We start from the raw sequence: 18,673 nt of genomic DNA, 5'->3' as shown, positions 1-18,673 counted from the left end.
AAGAAGGAATTATTGAAAGAAACGCACAACTCCCCATTCTCGATGCATCCACGTAGTACCAAAATATACCAAGATTTGAAGCGGTATTACTGGTGGCCCAATATGAAAAGGGAGATAGCCGACTATGTTAGCAGATGTATAGTCTGTCAACAAGTGAAGGCCCCAAGGCAGAAGATAGCAGGCTTGCTACAGCCATTGGATGTGCTAGAATGGAAATGGGAAAGCGTGGCTATGGATTTCATTACGGGTTTGCCCAGGACAGCGAAAGGCTTCTCAGTGATTTGGGTTATGATAGACAGACTCACCAAGGTGGTGCATTTTATTCCATGGGCTCAACTATATATGAAGAAGATAGTAAGATTACATGGTGTGCCAGTGTCAATTGTGTCCTACAGGGATCCTCGTTTCACCTCCAGTTTTTGGAAGAGCCTCCAGGCAGACTTAGGGATGCGGTTAAACTTCAATATAGCCTTCCACCCCCAGACGGATGGGCAAATAGAATGCTTGAATCAGATGTTGGAGGACCTGTTGCGCGCTTGTGCATTAGAGTTCTCAGGGAGTTGGGACTCCTACTTGCATTTAGCAGAGTTTGCTTATAATAATAGCTATCAGGCTACCAATAGCATGTCGCCATTTGAAGCTCTTTACGGTAGAGGTTGCAGTCTCTTGTTTGCTAGGGTGAGATTGGGGAGAGGAAACTGATGGGAACTGAGTTAGTGGAGTTGACAAAGAAGCCATGCAAAAGATCAGGGCTCGAATGCTAACAGTGCAGAATAGACAGAAAAGTTACGCTGATGTTAGCCGTAAAGACTTAAGTTCAAGGCAGGTGACAAAGTGTTCCTGAAAGTGACGCCAATGAAGGGTGTCATGAGGTTCGAAAATAAGGGTAAGCTAAGTCTGCATTTTGTAGGTCCATTTAAGATCTTGGAGCGAGTCGGCTCTGTGGCTTACCGTTTGGATTTGCCACTGTCTCTCTCTGTGATCCAGAATATTTTTCATGTCTCCATGCTGAAGAAGTATTTAACGGACTCGTCTCATGTGGTGGACATTGAGCCCTTGCAACTGAATGAAAACTTACGCTATGAAGAGAAGCCTGCGCAAATTATGGCCAGAGAGGTGAAAATTTTGCGCAACAAGAAGGTGCCACTGGTGGAGGTTCTGTGGCAGAATCATCAGTTTGAGGAAGCAATTTGGGAGCGAGAGGACGAGATGAGAACACTGCATCTAGAGCTCTTCCAAGATTATAACTTTCAAGGACCAAAGTTTATTAAGGAGGGAAGAGTGTGATTCCCAAAAAAAAAAAAAATTGTAAGGTAAAATTCGTCTTGTTCCTTTTTATTTTTTTTTTATTTTTTGGGTTTAAAAATACGTGATAAGTGGTAAGGCGGTTTTGAGAATATATATATATATATTAAAAAAATTATATATATATTTCTTTAAGGAAAAGGGAGAAGTTAGGGTTTAGTGAGGATACAATTGGTTATAAATGTGGAATTAAGAGACCTCGGTTTGCGTGTAGAGAAAAGAAAGAAAAGAAAATTTTATTATTTTTTTTCTCTCCTTCTTCTTCCTTCCATCCCCCACGCGAGACCCCTTTTCCCTAATTCATTCTTCAGCCAGTCGTATGTGGTTCGACAGGTTGACGACCGTTTGAACGTCATCGTTCGCACCGCTCACGCCTCAGCCCAGACGTTTCCATTAGCCGAGTTTTTTTTGGTTTTTCATTCCCTTCTTACTGTCCATCAGTCGCGGATCTCTTCCGTTTTGCCATGAGCTTGGATTTTTTTTTTTTTTTGTGAGATTTAAGTTTTATTTGGTTTTTAGTTTATGGGTTTTGAATGCCTATCAAATTTGGTCTGATCTAAGTTATACTCAAGATGCATTATTACTAAATTCGGGGTTTCAAGATATTTTTCGGTACCGTCCAGCAGCATCAAAGATCGCTTTGGGCGCCTTTTGGTAAGCTATAATGGTTGTTCTGGTTAATTCTTTTTTTTTTTTCCCCAATTGGTTTGGTGAATATTTGTGTTAATTGGATTTTATAATTGAGTTTTGAAACCCTTCAGTTTGGCTTATGACTGGATTGGATTCCGTTCTTGAAGCTCAGGTGTAGTTCTGGTTAAGTCGACATTTGGATAAGTAGTTTAGGGACTTTTGATTGTTTATTTTGGGTGAGTTAGGTTGTATTTATAAGGATTGACATTAAACTGGTTTATTCTAGGGCGACTCAAGCATTTGACTCAAGTCGAAGAAGGATATGATTGATAGTTGGAGTTTTGTTTGCTAATTGTTCGACATAAATTCGAGGTAAGTGACTTACTACCGGTTCACCCTCGAACCCAAGCATGTATTACGTATTGGTTCTTATGTCAGTATGAGATATCTTGATATGTCTATTGGTTAGTTGAAAATTTTGGTAACTTACGCTTATGTCGTTGAATGTTGTTGTTATGTGTTGTAACAATGTTTGTTGTTTGGATAAATTGTGAACTATTATATGATCTTAGCATGATTTAAGACCTCGATTGTATGCTTATGACTTTATGAGATTGCAGTAATTGTTGGCACTTCTATTGGGCTATGCACATCACATGTTGTGAGCCTTCAGGCCCACACCTTATGCTTATGTACGGTGTCCCCTTGGGACCACCACTTATGTTTATGTTTGTGCCCTCCGGGGTCACTACTTATTTATGTGTCTTCGGGTTCGCCCCTTATGCCTATACCTATTCCTACACCTATCAGCTTTTGTGCACTTCTATCCCAATAGAAAGGCTAACAGATCACTGAGTGGGCCCAGTAGTAGGTCGCTTACTGAGTATACTTTTATGTTCATCCGTTTCCTTTCATGTTTTTCAGGTAAGGGAAAAGATAGACCGGCGCATGACAAGAGAGATCCGTGACCTAACCATTTGGACGAATTATTGCTTCCGCACTTAGATTTCATGTACTAGTGTCTGGTTTAGGAGTCAGGCATTTCAAAATCTTATGAAATATTCCTTGATTTTATTTATAGATTTATTTAATTGTTAGTTATTTTAAAGTTGGGTTAGGGGTACCCCGAATGGTATTTTTAGGTTTTCTCTTCTTTGTCTATTTGAGCATTATTTAATTAAATAAAAAATTTATCTCTTTTATTTAATTATTTTTTGAGAAAATATATTACCAAGCCTATACTTGCATAAAGTAGCATCCTAGAAACATACCCCCCGGTAGCTAAATTCATGTATTTGAAAAAGTTGTTTACACATTTGAAATTTATGCATTAGTGGTTTTAAAAAGAAATTCTAGGGTTAAAATTAATTTATTTATAAATTTTTAAAATCATTTTATTTTTTATTTTTATTTTTGAAAATTAAGTCTATAGATTCTACTTTTCCCTCCAAATTTCTTTCTTTATTATCCACTTTTCACCATAGATTAAAAAACCAAACCAAATTTTGAGAACTAAAAAAAGTAGCTTTCAAAAAGTTATTTTTATTTTTGGAATTTAGCTAAGAATTTAACCATCATACTTAAAAAGATGCAAATTATTGTAAGAGAATGATAGACTTAATTTTCAAAAACAAAAACAAAGATATCAAATGATTACCAAATGGGACCTAAATAATACATTTAATTATTAGTTTGAAGTGATACAATATTTTAAGTTGGATAGTAGAAATTGATTTTTTTTGTTCAAAAAATAAAAATTAAAGGACAAATTGGAAAAACTATCCTTAAGATATGATGATAGTTGCATTTATATCCTCAAATTTTCAATGTACAAATTGAACCCTCAAAATTATATAGATGTTAAAATTAGATTCTCAAACTTTTATAATTATAGAAATTGATTTTTCTTTAAGTGATACTATAATATATAAAAATTTGATGGTGTAATTTCAACTATCATCTTATTTTAAATGATTTTTTTTTACATAGGCTAAAATTAAATTTATGAGTGAAATTGAGAGAAACATTTAAAATAAATAATTAAAAAGAAATTAACAAAAGTGGAGATAAGATAGGCTCAAAGGTCAATAAAAGACAATGTTAGATGTTTTTTTAGTTATTATTACTCTTTTTGGAGGAAGACAAAGTTAGATAGAGATAGATCTTGTGTCTTGTTCCATTCCATGGATATAATTGTCTCTCTTCTCCCTCTATTTTTAAAAATGAGTGGTCATTGTGGCAGCAAAATAATGTTTCTAGTCATCAACTTGGTCACATTCAACTTACAATTATTAGAGTTTATAAAATTAAGGGAAAAGGAACCCATTTTTTTTAACATTTATTTTTGTTTCCATATGAGTTCTTCATGTATGGGGAAGAGAAACTTAAGCAAAATTGTTGAAGAAAGTGTCAATTTTTGTGGTATCCTTAAAATAATAATGAAGAGCCAACATGTTTGTTTGTTGGTAGAAAACAACAAAAGGAAAATATAAATATGTACTTATGAACTAATTATTGTATATGGGGACTTAATATAAATATGGAATGGTGTGATATTTGGTATTAAAATGTAGTGTTATAAATAATATACGGGTGAAACTATGTGTTGCACGTTCATAATATTGAAAATTGAAATTTACGTGTATAAGTTGAATTAAGAATCTTATACTTATAATTATTTTTTTCTATATATTTCATTTTTTTAAAAAAAAAAATCATATTACTCAAAACAAATTTTGAATTGAAATATTTTTTAAAAACTTTTTCTTTGAAGTTTTTTAATTGATTTTTTTATGTTTTAGTTTAAATCTTTGATAGTAAGGGAATAAACAAATTAATAATATTTGCATTATAATAAGAAAACTTTAAAACAAAAGCTGGTCACATTTGTTTAAAATAAAAATAAAAATAAAATGTAAGTGCTATTTGGACTATATTCTTTTATTTTAAAAAATAAAGACTATTCAATTTAAATCTAAATCCCACACAAATGTTAAGAGAACATAATTCAAAAAAAAAAGAAAAATTTTGAAAAAGATAACATACGTTAGACAAATTAAAAAATAAAAGTGTTATACATAGTCACTTCTAGTCCTAATTAGAAAAAGGAAAAAAAGGAAAGACAAAAAAGATAAAAAGAGGCAAAAAAGCAAAAACTTGAGTAGAAAAATTATAGATATACTTGGATTAGAAAAGTTATAGACATGCTTACTCCTAGAGTTGCAAAAATCTTAGAATGTTAAAAGAAAAAAAACACCAAATTAAATGTGACAATAATGCTAAACAAAAAATATTTAAGGAAATAAATATTTGAATGTTAAAAAAAAAAAACACTAGGGAGAGCGGGTTAACGAAATTAAAACCAAAACAAAAAATTAAAAAAAAATAAAAAGGAAGAAAGAAAAAAGAATGATGGAAACTAAAGGTTTAACTCAACTATTTATTGAGGAAACTTAAATTTGAAATATGTTGCATCTAACTTGAATATAATATAATGAGATTATTTAAGAATTTAACGTGAATTAGATAAAAATTGATTTCTTTTTATTCTTTTCTTTAAACGTCTAAATGCCAGAAATGGGAGAAAAATGTGATTTTTTTTAAATCTAGTATCATCTATTGTGAATGGTAAGTTTTTATATAGCATGAGATTTGGAAAAAAAATAGCTAAATATTATTAGAGATAAAATGTGATTTTTGTTATTCTTTTCAATTCTCAATCTAAATGGTATTAAAATTTGATTTTTTTAATTTTATGCGTGATGCTCAAAATTAGGGGAAATTTTCATTTAATAATTTAAAAATCAAACTACCTAAGGGAAAATCAAAAGTTCTCCAGCATAGTTCTTTTTAGATAGTATATACAATCTAAATCTAAATCTCACGCAAATGTGTTAAAAGAATACAATTCAAGTTAAATAATAAGAAAAAAATTTTAAAAGATAATATACGTAAACGAATAAAAAAAATGAAGGTGCGATGCATAGCTGCTTATAGTCCTAATTAGAAAAAGGGGGGGAAAAAAGGCAAAAAAGAAAAAATGCAAAAAAAACTTGAGAGTATAAAAATTATAGATATACTTGGAGTAAAAAAAACTACCAACAATGCCTATTCTTAGAGGTGGGAAAAAAAAAACTTAAAATGTTAATAGAATAAAGAAAAAGCACTAAAATGTGGCAATAAAGTTAAACAAAGGGAAATTCTTATAAATAAAAAAATCCAAAAAATATTTATATTTTATAATAAAATGTGTAAATATTTTAAATATTTTTTATATTTAATAAGGCTCCTTAAACAAATATTTAATGAAAAAAAATACTTGAATGCTACCAAAAATTTCTATAAAAAAATTAGGGAGTGCCATTTAACAAAATTAAAAAAAATAAAGAAAAAAGAAAGAAAGAAAAGAAAAGAAAGAGGAGATATTGATTGGGGTTTTTTTAATATAAAAAAATATTTAAAAATATTTGTATTTTATAGCAAAAAGTTCCAAAAGCAAGCATTTTTAAAATTTTTTTGCTATAAATTGTAAATATTTTTGGAATTTTTCTTGATTGATTGGGTAAATAAAAGTTTAGTTCAACTATTTACAGAGGAAACTTATATTTGAAATTTTAATTTAATTTTATAAAAAAATTTAGATAGATTTCATTTAATTTTTTTTTTTTTAAAAAAAACTCTTGCATATCATTTGAATATAATATAATAATATTATTTAAGAATTTAACGTGAATTAGGTAAAATGTGATTTTTTCTTAACGTCTGAATACCAAAATAGGGAGAAATGAGTTTTTTCTTCTTCTTCTTTTTTTTTCTTTTTTTTTTTCTTTTTTTTTTTAAAAAAAGCTACTATCATTGTGAATGATAAGTTTTTAGATAATATGAGATTTTTTTTACTTGTGATGCTCAAACTTAGGGAAAATTTCATTTAATAATTTGAAAGTCAAATTACCTGAGATGACTCTGTAATCATCATCTAAAAATGACAAAGGGAGAAATTAAAAGTTTCTCCATAGCTCGTACACATAGATTAGTTGTGTGATATGCTTTACACATGTCTTCTTCTTTGTTAATAATGCATTTTTTTAGTTACATTATTTTCAAATTTCTTATCACATCTTCAGATATAGTTTTTGTACTTAAAACAAGAGTTCGTATCACTAAAATTTTTATTGTAATCAAATCACAAAAATGAAAAAAAATAATTAATATATTTAAATCTTAATCCAAAATATATTGTGTCGTTGGATTCTCCATATTAAATACATTTACTATTTAACAAAATTCTTAATTCAAAGTTGCTAATGGTTACATTCTATCATATATATTCAAAAATAGAACTTTTATTGTTAAGAAAAGCAAAACAGCGATTGCAAATAAGTAAAACATTCTAAAAGTCAAAGTACCAAAGAGAATCGATATCATGTCTTTATCACTATATTCTTGTTGACTTATTATCATAATACATTTGAGTATAATAGGCTAAATAAAGACCTAGAAGAATAAAATTAAGGACAAAACGAATAAAAAAGAAGAGGAAAGTCCATCTATGGAGTGATCTTCAAACCACATAGCTGAAAACTGAAACTTTCGAATATAGGTAGCTAAGCAATAGGAACACACCTATAGTTGGCCAAAAGGAAACCATGGACGGAACCATGGAAATGGAGGTCTCGAATGGCATCAACGAAAGTTTGAACCTCATTCTTATAATGACTATTCCCAACCAAGAGATTCAGAGAATTTTGGAATCATATTCGACCCAAAGTATGACAATACCAACCTCAAAGCCACAGGAATATCATAATATCGTAATATATTCATACTTAGCTAAAATAACAATGTATATATATGTCACTCTAGTTGCAAAGTTCATTAATCTGCCCTTGAGGAAAAGAGCAAAGTTCTTCTAGTAGGATTGCTTTAATAAAAAAAAAATATCTTTACCTTTCCTACACAAAAAAAGAAAAATGGGTGAAATATCATAGTGGATAGGATTTGAACTTAGGCCATGTTTAACTCGGGTGAATATGTGTAAATCAATCACAATGTGGTTAGTGGATCCCATCTAATTACTCTTGTTTTTGTTTACATATCTATCCGTAATCGCAATTAAATGTGGGGTCCATTGTACGATTGCTAATCAAATCTTATAAATTGATTGAGGTTAGGAAGGTCCTCAATCTGATTGTATTATGCAGTGGGACCTAAATAATTTTTAAGAATACTTTAGGTTGAATTTCCATCTTTTGCCCTTAAAAATTATAAGATATAGATTTATGGATGCCTCAATCGATAACGATTGTGGTTGTTTTAACAATTTTTTAACCCCAATCACTTGTATGCCTATCGATCTACCTGTTCTCATTGTTTAGTCGATAACAATAATAATATCGATGGATTTATCGATTTGTGTTAGTTTGATGGGTTGGGAAGTGATTTTTTTTAAAATTATTTTATAACCTCGTTTATCTCTATGCTTATCGATCTACCATTTACCATGGTCCATCGACACCAACACTGTGGAGGAAAATGTGGAGGTCCGGTTAAGGCCAAATTTATCGGTTAGCTAGCATTGATCGATAACTCTTTTATTAATCTTTAGAATTTAGTCACCTTGTTTGTTAAATGTATATGTTATTACAAGTTTCTTCATATTAGATCATAAAAATGGCAACCCCATCAACCAAATATAAATCAACATAAGAAAAGGTGGAAGATGAAATTAAAATTCATTTTCATTAAAAAGTTAAAAATATACAAAATAATTAGATCATACAAGATCATGGGTCAGGATCCGATATAACCACACACAAAAAAAAAAAAAAAAAAAAAATACAAACCCCAAACTGACATACATATATCGACTTATTGTGTTTATGTGAAATGGACTCAACGATCAATGAAGCACACATTCATATCGATAGACGATAAGAAGGTCGTTTTTTATATCGGTAAGTATAATCAAATCATACAATAAATCAACTAATATCGATAATAGTGACAATAAATGAACGGATTATAGAATGAACAACTGTGATCAAACTAATGGGGTCTTATTGATACTTCAAAAGCAATGGCAGCAAACATACAAGTTTGATTTTGAAATAAATCATTGGGACGTATACATTCATCAAAGCCCTACCTGTAGACATATGAATAGGTAATTAAAGATGACTTTAGTATAAAAAGAAGTAAAAAATGGAATATAATGGCGGAATATATTCCACTTACAAAGGGGCGAGTGAACAGATGACTGATGAACCTTAGAAAATGAAAATTGAAAATTGAATCGTGATGAAGTGAAAAAGAGTGGTCTCAAACAGTCAATAGATTGTTTGAAATGGTCGTCAATGAGCGTGTTGAGTGTCATGAATCAGAAACCATGTTATGAGGGTAGTTTAATCAATTTTGTTCTATCTTTCAATTAATGATGTGAATTAAGCAGGCTCAATCACAATCACACTACTTTTGAAAAATTATATGAGTAAACACCAACAATCGCAATCACACTGATTTTACCATTCAAGTCCATTCTGATTAATGGTCCAATTGAAATCAATCAAGATTACGCCATTTTTCATTCTCCCAAGATAAACATGACCTTAGTTTCAAAAAGCTATAGGATTTTAGAATGTAACATTTGCTACCATTAAAACTTGAATTTAGTTTATATTGATATTAAAATTTAAAAATGAAATGTTTATTCTCTCAAGGTTTTTTCTTTTTTCTTTTTTAAGCCTCGTCGTTGAATATATAAAAGATGCTAAAAATATTTACAAATAATAGTAAAAATATCGTAGTCTATAGGATAGACTACTTTATGCGTCTATCAAGATACAGATTGACATAAATGGTAGTCTATCGCGGTTTATCTTTGATAGATAATGAAATTTTGCTATATTTACAAATATTCTAATTCATTTCTCTATATTTGAAAACAACAAAAAAAAAATATATTAGCATAATCCATTTAATATACTACGTGGTTACTCGTTAGTCCATTAGATTGACTAATTATTAATTATGCTTATCAACATTTAGAAATTAATTTCAAATTTGGACCAACTTTGAAATCAAATTCAACTCTTATGACCGAACATGTCACTTTTTAAATCTTTATAACCAAATAAAGCTAAATTAAAGGAAATGCTATTTAAGAAATCACATAGATCACGTAAAAACTAAGTTCAAAATGTAGGGGATGAAAAATATAGGTTCAACTATGTGACCTTAGGTCCTGTTTTATAGTCATATTCAGATTATTTTATTTTATTTATTTACTTTTTGTTTTATAATCCATTGTTCACCAATATTTTTTAAAAAAATTAAAAAAATTGAAAACTAAAAAAAATATTAGTTTTAAAAAAGTTTTGTTTTTATAATTTGACAAATAATTCAATTGTTTCTTCAATAAATGTAAAAAATCACGAGATGGAATTAGGAGAAAACAAACATAAATTTAAAAAATAAAAAAATAAAAAATAAAATCGCTACTAAATGGAGTCTCAGATTTTTAACTTTTTAGATTGTGTTTATTTGGTCGTCCTTGAAAAATGTGTTGATAGGTTATTAAACTTTCAGTTTTTTTATCAATTAGTCTCAGAACTTTAACAAGTGTCAAATAGTTCTTCAAACAAAGTTCTCAAACGTGTAATTTTGTTTCTCCCTAAATTTTCAAATTTATGTCTAACAGATTCTTGACCTATTTTACATTTTTTAAAAGGCTTGAATCCTATTTTGATCCATGAACACTGAATCTTGTTTTATTTTGGTTTCTAAACTTTAAAAACGTCTATTCTAGTCTCTGGACTTTTAAAAAGTGCTTATTTTGGTCCATGCTATTATTGTAACTCTCAAACATAATTGTGAGATGACTTGTATTTTTTGATGATTAGACTGTCAAATAAGTAAGCCATACTAACAAATCTAGGGTTTCAAATTTGAATTATGTGGTAATGCAATTTTCTTTAGGAGATCTCAAAAGTCATTTTGCATCAAAGATTTTGGCCGTTCACTATGTTGGCACGTTGGTTGTTGATATTAGAGATGTCCAATTGGGTCCCGCCCCGAATGGAACGGGGAATGGGGGAGGGAGTGAGAGAAAAAATTCCCTGTGACCTAAACGGGGGCGGGGACGGGGAATCCCGGCCCCGACCCCGCCCCATTCCCCGTCCCGATTAGCTTTTACATATTTATTTAGTATAGTTATATAATGTTATGTTATTATTATTATTACATAAATATTATATTTAAATTTCAAATTTGATTATTTATTGGGAAACATAATGAATATGTTTAAATTTAGATTATATATGTAAATAATTTGATTTATATTTATTTCTTTCTACTAAAAAAATTAATTAGCTTTTTTATGCCAAAGTTTGAGTAATTTATCTTTAAATTCACATTGTCATATAAAACTAACAATAATAAACAATTTAGTGATAAAATTAATTATTTAATTAAAATTTGCTCACATTAATGATTTAAATTAATTAGTTTTTTTACAAAAAAAAAAAAAGTAACAGGGAAAAATTTCCTGCGGGGAACCCAATCCCCGCGAATTCTCCGCGGGAATCCCCGCCCCGATCTCCGTGGGGAATTTAACGGGATGGGGAATGAAATGGGGAGCAGGGACGGGATGAGGAATGGCATCTCCGGCCCTGCCCCACCCCGTGGACATCTTTAGCTGAAATTTTACTTCAACTTCATCTTGCTCAACCCATGTTAGATAGAATTTCATCATTAAACAAATTTCATCTTCAAAATGTTAACAAAATCTTAACCGTATAGACATTTTAAATAAGTCAAAGACAATATATTAAACCTAAAATTAAAAGTTAAGAACCTATTATATATTTTTTAAAAGTTTAAACTTTTTTTTGACACATAACTTTATCATTTATAAACTAAACTTGTAAATTAACTGAACATTTAAAAGTGTTAAAATACCATTTAATGCCTAACCTTTGAATTATTTCAATAGTCTAAATTTGGTCGTCTTTTAAAATTAAATTTTGTCCAAATTAGTTTAGTAACAATAATTTCTATACAAAATGAAACACACTACGTCCATGTGAATATATTGTAATAAAATTTAAACGAAATGCTATTAAAGACTAAATTCTATTTGACAAATAAACAATAAATTAATATTAAAGACTAAATTTAGGGTGTGTGCCTGTGTGGTTTAACTTTATAAAATATATTTTAAATCTTTTTATTTTTATTTTTATAAAAATAGTTTACATAAAAATGATTTTTTTTAACAACTTTTTTTTTTCTCATCAATTCAAATCGGTTTAAGTTTCTTTCTTTTAATTGTTTTTTAAAGGATTATATTTAAGATTTATTAACAGAAACTAAGGGGTATTTGGCTAACCAATATGAGTTGAGTTGAATTGGTGTAATATACCAATTCATTGTTTGACCCATCAACTTTAAATATTGGTGAAGTTGAGTTGATATATTTTACCATCTCACTCCAACTCTCCGTTCTTCCTATATTTTCAATAGCTTCACCAATCAACCATTGTCACACTTTAAAAACTAACTCCAGACTCCGACAATCACCTCTGATGACAACTCCGACGACTAACTTCGGGCTCTGACAACTACCTCCAATGACAACTTTGGTGATGAGATTTGAGCTCCGACAACAACCTCTGATGAAAGCTCCAACAGCCAACTCTGGGCTCTGACAACCTTCGTACGACCAACTCCGATAACTAATTTCAGGCTCCGACAACGAACTTCGATGACCACCTTTGTGCTACTAACTCCGACGACTAAATTCAGGCTCCGATAACAAAACTCCGATGACCAACACTGACAACCACCTCCGACTACAAACTCAAATGAAAATCACCTTCGATGACCACCTTTGAGCGAGCAACTCCAACGACCAACTCGGGGTTTCAACAACCACATCCGACGACAAACTCCGACAACCAACTATAATACCACCTTCTGTTGGCTTTTTGGCCCTTAATCTCAAATTAATTAATTAACTAATCAATGTTTTGATGATAACAAACTCAATTTTTAATTACTGAAAATCTTAGTGTTTTAATATGTCAATAGCGTAGAGCTCGGAACAACAATTCCAACACCTTTTGAATCACTCAAATCGGAGCTAAAATGAAGGCGATATGACCGAAACAAGTCTATAGAGAAAATACCGTGATGGTGGATGACGTGACATAACCAGACCATTTGCATGTAGACATGTGGCAGCATATTGGTTGAATGATGGATCATTAAGAGATTAACATATGATGAACTTTTGATTTTTGGATTGATTTAAAATAAAAAAAAATTGAAATTAAAAAGAAAATGAATTTAATATTATTTTATGTTTGTGTCTAACAACTAGTTTTTTACACATGATATGTTTTTTATTTTTGGATTGACTTTAAAGAGAATGAATTTTTTTAAAAAAATGAATTAAAAGAAAAATAAATTTAATATTATTTTATGTTTGTGTCTAACGGCTAGTCTTTGACACATGATATGTTTTTTTTATTTTTTGGATTAATTTTAAAAATAAAATGAATTTCAAAAGAAAAGGAATTTAATATTATATTTTGTTTGTATCTAATTACTAATTTAGTTTAAAATCTCCACCATTGATTTTATTTTCCAAAATCCAATGGTCCAAATTAATTGTGGTTTCTAAAAATTTTTCTATCTCTATATAAACCATCTTCCTCTCCAAATTTTAAACCTACAAATTTTACATTTCATAATCCTCCAAAACTCAAAAGTTCCATTGTTGCTCTCTCTAAGTTCCCAATTTTTTTTTTCATCTTATTCTTGAGAGAGTGTTATTGTATTGTGAGGATAAACTTGTTAGTGCTTAAACTTGTAAATCCACTCTAGTGAGAGTTGTATTGTGTTTTTAAAAAATTCTAACATTTGTAACGGTTTGATCCTAAATCGTGGAAAGGATCGAGTTTGCTCTTGAACCCGTAAAAGAAACAGTGGTGTAATGGTTGGACCCTAATCCGTAGAAAGAGTCGGAAAGATTTTATTCAAATTCCCAATAGGCACTTAGGGAGTGGAGTAGGTCGAGTTTGATCGAACCACTATAAAAATTTAAGGTGTCTTCTTCTCTAACTCTTTCCTTTTTATTTTTGCAATTAATTTAAGCTGTTTTAGTTTGTTCTTATTTATTTGCTAAAATTTGATAGAATTAAATTATCACATTTTTGTCATCTTATTTGTTGCATAATTTGAATTTTTCTTATTATTTATAAAAAGTGTATTAATTAGTTTAATTGAGTTAATTTAGAAAAAAAAGTTTAATTAAATCCTATTCACCCCTCTAGGGTTGCCATATCGATCCAACACCTTCATGCGACTAACTTCGAGCTCCAATGACCACCTCCGATTACAATCTTCGGCAAAAATCATCTTCGGGACAACCACCTTCCGTTCGACCAACTTTGGGATTCGAAAACCACCTCTGATGACAAACTTCGACAACCAACTCCAATACCACCTTCATGCGATCAACTTCAGGCTCGGACAACCACTTCCGACTACAAACTCCAATGAAAACCATCTTCAACGATCACTTTCGACTGTTATAAGATTGATGATTGTTAAAGTATGTTGTAAGGTTGTTGATTATATAAAAATTATTATCTTGTCTACATTAAGTGCAATATTTTTATGTAAACATTTGTAATTTTTTTTATTTAATTGCATTTACATATCAAATAAATGTCAAGAATATTTAGACGAAAATTATATATATAGTTGAAAAGTATGTAACATATAACAAAAAAAAAAAAAAACATAAAATTATTATTTTTAGAAAATTTTCTAGCAACTTAGTTAAAATAGGGATTTATTTTTGGATGATCCTCCAAATTTAGAGGAATTGAAAGTGAACTTGTTGAAAAAAAAGAAAAATATAATAATAAAATTTATGTAGAAAATAGGAACAAATTTTTTTGATTTCAACTATATTTCTATAAAAAATATAATGAGTTAATTATTGTTCATTGCCCAAAAAAGAAAGAAAGTAAGAAAGAGTGAAAAGAAATGTTTAAAAAAAAATTGCAATACATGTTTTATTCTAGTAGAATTATTAAATAAAAAAGTTTCAAAATAAAAATAGTAATAATTAAAAAAAATTACATTAAATAATTTAGATATATGAACTCAACTCTACACCCTAATATATAAACTCAGATCAAATATTTCGATATTCCAAACATAAATATATGAATTCGCCAAATATATAAACTCCATACATATGAGCTCCATATCGATCCTATCTCAATTTAGCATCTTTAAAAGAGTCCTTAGGATTGAAGTATAATAATAATAATAATAATAATAATAATAATAATAATAATAATTTTTTTACCAAAAAAAGAAAAAAAATGGAAAAAAGTGGGGAAATGCAACGAAACGAAACGATAAGACGAGGAGCTCATCTCATATTCCCTTCCCCCAATAATATTGAAGGAGGAACTCGATCACAACGCCGCATGGGCGCAAAGCTTTTCCCCTGCCACTCGCGCCACAAGTTCCACTCACTCGTCTCCCAATTCCCCTCCATTTTTTCTCCTTTTCTATGCTTAAATAGTTCCTTCGATTAGGCCCTTTCACTCGCCGGTCTCCATGGCTTGCCTGAGCGATCACACCTGGCCAACCTCCCTCTCCAATCAACTCGCTGATTGCGTTTCCCTTCGGGAGCAACAAGAACATGGCGCTGACACACCCGCTTTTTTCTCTGCGGATTCTATGAAATTTGGGATCGACAGGGTCTTCCCCGTTTATGCCATGGGATTTTCCAAGCCCTCCGACGCACCCGCCGCCGCCGCTTCCGATTTCGGTGACCCAATTTGGGATGCCGTCAGAGAGGAGGCTAAGTTGGAGGTACTTGCGTTTCTCAAACACTCTTTTCCCCTTTATGTCTCTTTGTTAGCTAATGAACTTGTTTAGTTCCTTGGTTATGGGTTCTCTGCTTTTTATTTGCTGTTTGAGTATATGGGTGGTGCTTGGAATGGGTTTGTGGAATTGGTGGGGTTTTATTATGATTGTTTAGAACCGTGAAAAAACCTGCGTTTTTGGGGTTGAGTTTTTGTATTTCTGTAGTGGAATGAGAATCCATTTAAGTGACGGAATTTTGTTCAGGCAGAGAAGGAGCCAATTTTAAGCAGCTTCTTGTATGCCAGCATCTTGTCACACGATTGTTTGGAGCAGGCATTGAGTTTTGTTCTTGCTAATCGGCTTCAAAATCCCACTCTCTTAGCTACTCAGTTGATGGATATATTTTGTGATGTTATGATGCATGATAAAAGCATTCAACGTTCCATTCGTCTAGATCTGCAGGTGAAGTCCATTGTTGCTGGCGTAAGCTTTTGAATTTAGTGATAATTTAACTTGGTATGGGAGTAGTAAGAGTTGGTGTATTCAAACACAAACTACAAGTGTGTTTTACCAATCTGAAACCTCTCAACGACTTTTCTTAGGCAGGCCTTGAAAGAACGGGATCCTGCTTGTTTGTCCTACAGTTCAGCGCTTCTATATCCTAAGGTAATCGATATTTTTAAATCAAGTGGGCTATGTTTGATTCACAGGGCTGTCCACCGTCCTCGTTCTTACATACTTCCCGAAGATCTTTTTTGTATTGTAAAATCCTACATTTGGCTCTTGTTGTTACAACTCTAACCACTTTTGTTTAAATCAGTTTCTTTTGATCAGTGAACTGATGCTAGGTAGCTGCTCCTTGCAGGGTTACCATTCCCTTCAGGTACATAGAGTTGCACATACTTTGTGGAGCCGAGGACGCAATGTGTTGGCTTTAGCACTACAAAGTCGAATTAGCGAGGTAGATTGATACTTCTACATGTCATGTCTGTGTTGCTATCCGAGTTATTTTTACTTAATTCCTACTTTTTTTCTTTTGCAGGTTTTTGGTGTTGACATCCATCCTGGTTAGTTAATCTTCAATCATCAGTCCCCTTAGCTTGAGAGATAGAACAAGAGTGATGCTTTGTTAATTAAAATAGTGGGGTACTTTCCTGTGGAATTGTAAAATAATAGTGAATGATGCTTTGTTAATCAAAAGACCTCAGTTTTGTCATCTTATGATATTATAAAATTTTAGCAAGTAAGAATGACTCAGCCGATGAATTGTTAAAGGTCCATGTGTTGACAGTGTGTAGATGTCTCTTTTCAAATGGTTGACCGTTGGGATTGGTATTACTCTAAAAAATCATATTCTTGCTTTCCTGTTCAAAACATGAGCATTTTCTTTTTCTTTTTTCCAGCTGCAAAAATTGGAGATGGAATACTCTTGGATCATGCGACGGGTGTTGTTATTGGTGAAACTGCTGTTGTGGGTAACAGAGTTTCATTGATGCATGTAAGTTCTTCATATTGTCTCGTTGCCACTAAACTGTTATCTCTTTTCTATTTATTTCTTCTTGAAACTGTAATTCCGTCTCAAATATTTTGTCTTAAACATTCAATGATCCTCTTGCCCCACTGCCCATAGACCACTGTTCTTGCTGCCTGACCTGTCAACTGAATCATCTGTTTACGGCTTCAATTTTCTCAGGGTGTCACTTTGGGGGGAACTGGGAAAGAAGTTGGTGATCGTCATCCAAAAGTGGGCGATGGTGCACTAATTGGAGCTTCTACTACCATACTCGGAAACATTAAAATCGGCAAAGGGGCAATGGTGGCTGCTGGTTCCCTTGTGTTGAAAGATGTCCCTCCCCACAGGTTTAAATTTTAAAGCATATTATTTTTCTGTCAACTTCTTATGTATTTGAATTTTAAAGCATATTATTTTTCTGTCAACTTCTTATGGGTGTAATGTATTTGAATCACAACCACGATGCATCTTTTTTTTTTTTTTTTTTTTGGTTCATAGTATGGTTGCTGGAATCCCGGCCAAGGTGATTGGGTATGTTGCGGAGCAGAATCCCTCTTTGACAATGAAGCATGGTATGGTTGAATTTACTTGGAAGAAAGCATTTGATATCTTGAGCTATTTTTATCGACATATTTACATTTTGACTGCTGCCCTTTCGTTATGCACAGATGCTACCAAAGAGTTTTTTGAACATGTTGCTTGTAGTAGTTGTTGCAGAGATGCTAAAGCCAACGGTTAGGTCTCTATAATTATTATCAATCAAATGGTACATTATAGATTTGGAATTTTACGATCAGTCTACAGAATACAAATATGTGCCAATTGTAAAAGTCTTTTTTTTTTTAAAAAAAAAAAATTATAATAAATAATCTGGGGGCTTGGTTTTCTGCAGGTCAGTGCCCTGAATCCAAGGATAGTCGGCTCTGAGGCGTGCTTCTGTCCTTTCAGTAGGCGTAGGTTCATATCTGAAAGATGAAGTACAATAGTATTATTTCAAAGCTTGTTCTTTTAGATTAGTATTGACTTCTTGGTAGATAATAAGATGAATTATAGTTGTAGGATATCGGAGAGGATTATGTTCCAAAAAGTTCAAAAAATATTTGTGTATAAATAATCTACTCCCGTTTAAGTAACGAGTAAAAGTACTTAAAATTAGCCCCACAGTCCTCTACTCTACAAATTCACACTGCTTTGCTTATTGTTTGTATGTAATGAAGATCCATCGAACATGTCTTGCTTGGAAATCCTTCATGAAAACAACCAATTTCTCAGCTATAGGCCAATAGCATTGTATTATGATGCTCGAATACCGCCCACTGATTTGTGTCCCTTGAA

At 31.4% G+C, this 18,673-nt stretch overlaps 2 protein-coding genes across 5 annotated transcripts; both read left to right on the top strand.

Annotated features, from left to right (window-relative positions):
- Positions 1 to 855: 855 nt before the first annotated feature.
- On the top strand, positions 856 to 1,287 carry LOC120073456 (uncharacterized). The gene has a single exon (XM_039026304.2). The coding sequence runs from the start codon at positions 856 to 858 to the stop codon at positions 1,285 to 1,287; it is 432 nt and encodes a 143-aa protein (XP_038882232.2).
- A 14,056-nt stretch (positions 1,288 to 15,343) lies between these two features.
- Positions 15,344 to 18,501, top strand: LOC120072616 (serine acetyltransferase 2). 4 transcript variants are annotated; one of them, XM_039025018.2, is made up of 10 exons: positions 15,344 to 15,831; positions 16,090 to 16,287; positions 16,432 to 16,491; positions 16,691 to 16,786; positions 16,868 to 16,892; positions 17,229 to 17,323; positions 17,519 to 17,685; positions 17,837 to 17,910; positions 18,007 to 18,077; positions 18,231 to 18,501. In XM_039025018.2, exons 1-9 carry the CDS (start codon positions 15,574 to 15,576, stop codon positions 18,075 to 18,077), a joined length of 1,044 nt encoding a protein of 347 aa, XP_038880946.1. In that variant the 5' UTR covers positions 15,344 to 15,573; the 3' UTR covers positions 18,231 to 18,501. The 4 variants fall into 4 exon arrangements, with proteins under 4 accessions (XP_038880946.1, XP_038880944.1, XP_038880943.1 ...); XM_039025016.2 differs by having other exon boundaries at positions 15,368 to 15,831; positions 18,007 to 18,072; positions 18,236 to 18,501; XM_039025015.2 differs by having other exon boundaries at positions 15,368 to 15,831; positions 18,007 to 18,072.
- Positions 18,502 to 18,673: the final 172 nt, after the last annotated feature.

Source organism: Benincasa hispida, chromosome 3 (assembly GCF_027475165.1).
Source record: "Benincasa hispida cultivar pf3 chromosome 3, pf3_genome.v1.1, whole genome shotgun sequence".
Classification (NCBI taxonomy): domain Eukaryota; kingdom Viridiplantae; phylum Streptophyta; class Magnoliopsida; order Cucurbitales; family Cucurbitaceae; genus Benincasa; species Benincasa hispida.
This window is presented reverse-complemented; position numbering and strand designations above follow the sequence as displayed.